A 7829-nucleotide genomic window follows, 5' to 3' on the forward strand; every position below is an offset into this window, starting at 1 on the left:
TTTCAAAGAAGAATTACCCCGTCGCGAGGATGCAGAAATAGATGGAGATGGCATCTGCTTTAGGGCTTCATTCAATGCCACCATGCTTCCCCATAGAGCCCATGTAGCTCTGGATCTGGGCTTGGCCCACTAGACATTTCAAGCTTAGAATCAGACATATTATAGGTATCCAACAGTTTGGAAACTTCTTGTAACTACTCCAGATAAGTAACCCTCAGTTAGTTTGGGGATATATGCGTAACTACCACCAGTGACGTCACGACAATAGATTCTGGTGACAATCTGTCTTCAACAGAAGGAGACTCCTCAGTCAGAATGTTCTTTGCTTCAAATCGGGATTGATTTCGCATGCGTGTTCCCCCTACCCACATCCATAGACCATAAGGAAATCTATGAGTATTAAACTGTTCTTTATTGTTAATCCACAATAAGCAGTCACGATCTCCATGACCAAGAAGGCCACAATAATAACAAAACCAGGGCAAATGTTCATACTTAAAATGAACCCATACATAGTATGAATCCCCTAAAGCAGCACATTTTACTCTTGGTAGTAGTTGGCTTATATCCAATGAAATTTGAACTCTAACAAACTCACCCCATACTAGTCGTAACTCATTTCGATCAACATCTTCAACTTGTTCCTAAGTTGCAACAATTTTCCTTACAGCCTAAGTATTTATCCCATCCATAGGCAAATCATAGAATCTAACCCAAAACGAAGCATTCAACTACAAACCTTTGAAATTTGCATTGAGCCATCATAGTCTGACATAATCACCAAATTGTTTCCAAACATCCAAGGTCCATCACTTACAATATGTTCTTTTTCCCCTTGTTTAGAAAAGGCAACTAGAAATAAGTTGTCCCCCATATAATAAATCTGGAAACCACTAGATGGACGTCATAAATTTTTCATCATCATTTTGAAAGCCTCCTTATTGTAAAACTTCACCGCTAAAATCTTGAAGAGAAAACATTGCTTTGTAGCAAACTTTTTATTCAATTCCAAATTATAGGAGAGACATACAGCCTCCTTCTCAGTTTCAGACAAAGACAAAGATTTCTAACATTCCGAAAGGTCTTCGGCCATTTTAGAGTAAATCGACTAGAACAACACAAAAATCTTGTACAAGTGACAAGATGAAAATCTCAAAAGAAGAAAAGGAGACTCTCATCAAGAGAGAATTAGACTCTCATAACAAGAGAGATCGTGGGTTAGTGCATAGTTCCTTGCTTTCTCACAAGCCTATAAAATGTCGTTTTAAATAAGTGATAAACACATTTTTTTAATAAACTGACAAGTACTAAATTTTAATTGAAGTACAAAATACAAATAGGGGTGAGATTCAGCTGGTCCGGACCGGTCATTTTTGGACCAGACCCAATTCAGTCTAGTATGGTCCAAGGGTTTTTCATCCCGAACCGGACTGGACTAAATGAAAAAAAAAAAAAAATTATTATTTATATATATTATTTATATAAATAATTGAATATAATTAATTGTTACTATATCACAATATTACATAAGTATTATATTCTTTAATGTATAACTATAATATATAGTACTAGTATATATTAATATATTAACATATTATAAGAGTTATAGTAGAAATTATAGTATATGTATAAATTTATAATATTATTAGTGTAGTTAATTTAATATGTTAGTATTAAATCACTATAACTACATAGAGTATTATTTAATATAGTATTACCAATTTATCACTAATATATAGTATGTTAGTAATACTACTAGTATAGTTATTAATTATATTATTGGTTCTAAGTTTATGACTATATATTTAAATCAACATATTATTATATTATTTAATATATAACTATAACATATAGTACTAGTATATATTAATAATTGTATAATTTATTATGTAATTTTTATTTAATAACTCATTTAATTTTAATTTAGTATTTTAAATAAATTTTTTTATTAATCGATTTAAAAAAATGGTTGGATCGAACCATGCTGGCCCCTCAGTATAAATCTAGGCACAATTTTTTCTATAATTCTTTATATAATTATGTTTTAAAATAAGTGTGTTTATGTAAAGTGATATTATTTTTATAAATTATTTTATATAAAATACCTTTTATTTAAAATAAAATATAAAATAATTATATTTCAATCATTTTTCTATTTATCAATACCAGAATTCTCACTAAATTCGGAAGTTTAAAAAGATTAAAAGAGAAAAAAAAGGTAGAAATAAATACAAAAATAAAAAAGGTAACTGAAACGGCGCCACCTAAAAAACAAGAAGCCGAAAATCTCGGAGGCGGGAAAGTCACTAATAAATCATGTCGATGCAAATTTTCAACCCTTTTTATACCTTTTATTTTGTTGGCACTTTAACCTATGATGAAGACAACAGTCTAAAATCTTGACCTTTCGATGATTTCGAATCCAAGGGTTGCAGTATATTCGCCTTCCCGCCGATGGTAGTACTTGGCCACCTCTTCTCTATCAAGTGCAAGTATAATGCTCTCACACCCCGAAGATTTATCTTTTTCACTTTCCATTTCTACTTTAATTCTCTTCTATCTCTGGATTTTTTTTTTTTCTCTACAGATTACCCCATTTTCTTGGTGGGTTCCTCTTCCTTCCATCTGAATTGTGGAGAATTCTTTCCTTTTTGGGTTCGCAATTACAGCAAATTCGGTCTCAAATGGTAAGAATGTCACTCTCTTTTCGTTCTTTGGTTATTGAATTCTCAAAGTTTTCATTTTTATTCTTCTTTTTGATCGCAGAGTTCTTGATCAGACAATAGTTCCTTCGCTTATAAATTTTAATTTTCTTTTTATTCCACCGTGATTGAATTTCTTTGACTGCCGAGAAAACTTTCTTTGGTAATTAATATCAATTCTAGTTCCCGAAAGAAAAGACAAAATAAGGGTTACTTAAATTTACCTTCTACTAGTATATGTAGTGTTATGACTGCAAAAGGCACATCTCGATTAAACTAACCCAATTATTTGCGTTTTCTTTGATTTTATGTAGTCGTACAAGTCGATTCATTTGGTTTTCTTCAATTTGACCACTACGCTTTAAATCTCAAATGTTGAAGTTAATTGATTTATATTAGCTTTAGATTTCTTCGAAGGGTGTCTTGTGAGTTTGATTGAAGTCGCGTTACTTTATGAGCAAGACACATACACTTTATTATTGATTTTGAAGTCTTAATATGATTGGAATTGTAATGGTTTATGTTGGCTTTCGGTTTCTCATTGGGGTTTTGCAAATTTTGATTTAATTTCTCGAGCTTTATGACTAAAACATACACTTTAGTGGTAAATTTTGACGATTGAGTATTGAAGCTTCTGCTGATTATTTAGTTCTTTAATTTTTTTTAGAAGCATTTTTTGAAGTTAATGCAACGGATGTATTGGCTTCTCCAGGTAGTTGCAGGTTTTATCTAAAGAAATGAAGACAGACTGGCTTAGTACCCTTTTGGATTGCAAATTCTTTGGTTCTTGCATTCATCATAAAGAGCTTCACAAAAATGAAGAAAACGTGTTTTGCATCGTTTGTAGTCTGGGATGTTGTAGACATTGTATGGAAGCTCATCGCTCCCACCAGCAGCTTCAAATCTGCAAATATGTCTACAATGATGTCGTCCGCCTTCAAGAAATACAGAAACATCTTGACTGCTCAAATATTCAGGTTTTTCTGCAATTTTATCAATCTGATTGGACTTTAATTTAGCACTGAATGTATCCATAAAACTTTTGTGGCAATTTTTTTTGTCAATTATAGTGAACATGCATTTCTGGAGTTGTGATTCTTTGAATTGGGTAATGGAGTTTATTGATACACTTCTAGTGGTGCATTGTTATTAGTTAAGTTCTAAATCCTCCAACCTTCTTCGTTCTATCTGTCAGTGATTATATTTTTCCAAGTCATTATACATTGTTGGTTTGTAATGAATTAACATTTTAATTTGAATTAAATCTTTAATTGGTCTTGTTTTAGTTACTGATTAGAAATCAGAGTTTGAATTTTGTTGCTGCTTTGGTGTACATTCATCTCATATTCCTGATGATAGTCTTCTTATCGACAGCTAATTTAAGAATATGGCTTTCCTTATAATAGCTTCAATCGGTGATTACTTGTAGCCTTTTATTCATTTTCCTGTTTAGGAATGATTCCAGCAACATCTACTTTATCTAATGATGATTTGATTTGGCAGACATATAAAATCAATGGCAAAAAAGTCGTGCATCTCAATTCTCGTCCTCAATCCAAAGATACGAAATCATCAACTAAATACAAGTCTGGTTGTGCTTGCGAAGGTTGTGGGAGATTCCTACAGGACCTTCCTAGTTACTTCTGTTCCGTTGCATGCAAGGTAAAGACCATAATACTTATCTCTTGAACTCCACTTGGAAAGGTCATTGAAGGCATAAAAGGCAATGAATGATATGCACGTTGCTGGAACGATCAAAAGCATTAGCTATTCTCATGCTGTACATGTTTTCAGGTCTCAGCCGTTTCAGTGAAGCCCAAGGATCAAAGCCAAGACTTGATCCCCGCCCTAATTCCAGAAATTGACATGTCTTCGAAGGAAAACTCTCATCAAGAAACAAACACAAATGAAATGGAATCATCAATATCAGTGGCTGATTCATCTGAGGAGATAAAAGCTGGGGTAAGTTCGGCTTTGAAGCCAAGGAAGCCAAGGCATAAGAGGAAAGGTCTCCCTAGGAGGGCTCCTCTGTTTTGATCCTAAACAAAATCAATGTTCCATCCTTCCTTTTCATTGCTTTCATTTCTCATACAATCTCTGTCCACTTTCATTTGTCGCTTCTACAATTTTGGTTTTATTAACGCTCTAAAACAGAAATACAGCAGCTTCTAAAATTCCAAACGTAAAATCTCGCCCATGTAAACCCCAAGTTGGGATTTAGTTGGGTTAGTTGGGAGGGGAGAGCCCCACAGTGAATAATTTTCTTGGTCCCAAAAAAATGGTAAAAATGAGAGTGATGGTTGCTGTGTTATTGACATGAGGCATTTGGTTGATATTTGTATTTCCTAAGGTGGACTGGACTTGCATATTCTTCGTCGGAATAAAAATGGGTAATTCAATAATTTCCTGTTAATAAATGTATGCTTGCTGTTGATGTGAATAGAATGTTTCACACTTGCATAAGAATGAGTGGTTGCCTTTTTTTTTTTTCCTTTTTTTTTTTTTTTTCTTTTGTCGGGGATGACAGCTTTTGATCTTATTTATTCAGTTGAATCGGTGGTTGCCTCTTAAATTAATCCGGTCTATGGTAGCAGCCTAAATGGGTCCCCTTCCCCTCCCTTAATTATGGCAGAAATCTTTGGGGTTCTGTTTTCACGTGAATGTGGCAGACAAAATGGGACGCCAAAAGCCGAAAGCTGTGTGAGTGAATATGACCTAACTAGGTAGACTGCTCTGATTCGCTGAATTTATGGCAGCTGCACATGGCTGACCAGACATTTCATGTTCATGCTTGCAATGTTCAGGCACATCCAGATAATGATTTGAGGGATAATACTAGCAGATTCATTATAAGTGGTTGGTGCGCAATCTAAATATAGACTATCATTATTTGCATTTAGATACTGCATACATTCGCCATTTCTGTCGTTGACTGTCGTAAGATGGTGAGAGGTGATGCATGTAAAGATGAGTAATGTTATATACAGTTATTTTTATATATTTTTTATATATTTTATTAATATAATTGACTGTATTAATTTTTTTATAATATATAACCAATCATATCAATAAAATATATAAAATAATATATAATAAAATATGTAAAATAATATACAAAAATGAGTATACATACAATTTTTGAAAAGCTATAGACCAATGATATTGTTAGCTTTTGTCGGGATTGCGTCTTTTCTTCCCGAATATACTAAACATAAAGCATGGCCACTTTTAGTTAAATGGTGTGTCGTTCGGATAGATAGATTTTAGAAAAGATTTGGATTTGAGCTTTAAAAATTCCCCCATTTTGGGCATAAAAGCTAGAGATTTGATTTTGATCAAATTCAAACAGTATTTTAAAATATTAGGTCTATCCAGTCAACACAACAGAAATTAACAAATCAAGATCCTTGTAATCCAAGCAATCATATATATGAAACCAAAATTTTAAAAACAATAAAAACATTGAAAAGAACAATTTTGTTAATAATAATGCTATTTTGTTCTTCTATTTTGCTCGCTCATTTTAACCGCTTATGTATTTAATTTTTTTTAAATCTTTTTCTTTTATTTAGAAATTAAGGAAATGATTATTAGTGTATTGATATTTTTTTAATATATTTTTTAAAAATATTTAAAATTATAAAAAAATATAAATAAAAAAAATGAAAAAAATTGAAAAGATAAAGTTTGCCTATAGTGCACACCCAGCGGTCACTGTTGGGAAGCACTCTTTTGTTAATAAAATGGAATCTCATTTGAAAATCTAAAATCACTCATTTATTCTTTTATTGGTTTCTACCCTTCTTAAGAGTAGATATTTTCCTGAATTTTCTAACATATAGTGTGATGTTCTCGTCATCTACTTCATCATCTTCATAGGATTCAATAGACTCTTCTTTGTAAGTCTATACTTATTGCTCTTAATAGCAATTGACTCTTGTTTGATTGGGAAAATGCGTGTTCATAAGATTGAAAGCATCTAACCAACTCTTTAATTTTCAGAGTGTTCCAAGTCTTTGCTCTTTTCTATTGTCGTCACTTTGGGTTTAAACCTCTCTCGTAGGAGTTATGAGGACTTTTCTCATTATCTGATGTTCAAGAATCTTTTTACCTAAATTAAAGCTTGAATTGACGATATCATTTTGCTTTGGATAAAACTCATCAAAGCATTCATCCTAAGTTTTTTTCAAAACGGGCAATAAACATTTGAAGCTAGAGTTTCAACGGACCTAGTTCCCTCATGGGTGACTTCTAAAATTGTCGATACCTCTTTACTAGTTTTATCCCATGCAGATTCGTCTAAACTCTACAAGAGAGAAAACTCATAAGTATTAGCATTGATGCCCTTGCTAGTCCAATTACATTCATATATTTCATCTTTTGCTCACTTGTCTACATCTTTTGGAATCTCAACACCATATAAAAATTGTTTATATTCATTTATTATAACGTTTCTTTAACACTCATACACACTCATTCATCTATTAATTTTAGAAAAGTTTTGATTCGAGCTTTCCAATAAGAGTAGTTGATGCCATCAAAGCAAGGGTGTAACGAAAGGATTAGGACTTATCTTAATCGCCAAGTGTAGGATTATGCTCAATAATTGAATCTCATTGTTAAAGCATGTTTTGTAACCACTAGTCCCAAACCGTGTCAAGTGCCTGTAAAAGAGAAGAATGTGGTGGTCGGGTGTGTCCGTGATACCTTTGAAGCCAAAGTTAGAATATATTAAGTATTGGAGAGAAGAGAGAAAGAGCAAAGAGTAAGTTCAGAGTGATTAACCCCATGTCATTACAGGCTTCTAGTTATTTGTATCCTCCTTGTTGGGTTCCTATCTACTCAAGTTGCCATACTGCAACATTTAATGTGGCAGTCACGGCAATAGGATCTTCTATGGGGATTCCATGTTTGCACTCTATGCCGGCGCATTTAATGTGGCATGACTTCTCACATGTTACTCGGGATGGGGCCTTCTACTCGCAATATTAGTCCCAAGCCCAAAAACGTTATGGACACAAGCCCGGTCCTATGAAAGGGAGAAATATCTATTCTAGTGACCCCAACAATTCCTACCGTGTGAGCCATGGGAATTATTCCTTTTGTCCCATGATGTTTTTATATCCC

General features: G+C 33.1%; 1 protein-coding gene across 2 annotated transcripts; it reads left to right on the forward strand.

Annotated features, from left to right (window-relative positions):
- Positions 1–2353: 2353 nt before the first annotated feature.
- Positions 2354–5104, forward strand: LOC122309067 (protein RGF1 INDUCIBLE TRANSCRIPTION FACTOR 1-like). Of its 2 annotated transcripts, none has more exons than XM_043122424.1 (5): positions 2354–2492; positions 2588–2687; positions 3415–3679; positions 4206–4364; positions 4497–5104. In XM_043122424.1, the coding sequence occupies exons 3-5, from the start codon at positions 3440–3442 to the stop codon at positions 4737–4739; spliced, it is 642 nt and encodes a 213-aa protein (XP_042978358.1). In that variant the 5' UTR covers positions 2354–2492; positions 2588–2687; positions 3415–3439; the 3' UTR covers positions 4740–5104. The 2 variants fall into 2 exon arrangements, with proteins under 2 accessions (XP_042978358.1, XP_042978359.1); XM_043122425.1 differs by having other exon boundaries at positions 2439–2457.
- The last annotated feature ends 2725 nt before the right edge of the window (positions 5105–7829 follow it).

This window comes from Carya illinoinensis, chromosome 5, assembly GCF_018687715.1.
Source record: "Carya illinoinensis cultivar Pawnee chromosome 5, C.illinoinensisPawnee_v1, whole genome shotgun sequence".
Taxonomy (NCBI): Eukaryota; Viridiplantae; Streptophyta; class Magnoliopsida; order Fagales; family Juglandaceae; genus Carya; species Carya illinoinensis.

Bases quoted from the DNA above. Each gene is read 5' to 3' on its own strand.
- LOC122309067 (XM_043122424.1), top strand. From the start codon at position 3,440: ATGAAGACAGACTGGCTTAGTACCCTTTTGGATTGCAAATTCTTTGGT. The intron at 3,680-4,205 runs GTTTTTCTGCAA...TTGATTTGGCAG, and splicing joins TTGACTGCTCAAATATTCAG to ACATATAAAATCAATGGCAA. The intron at 4,365-4,496 runs GTAAAGACCATA...ACATGTTTTCAG, and splicing joins TCTGTTCCGTTGCATGCAAG to GTCTCAGCCGTTTCAGTGAA.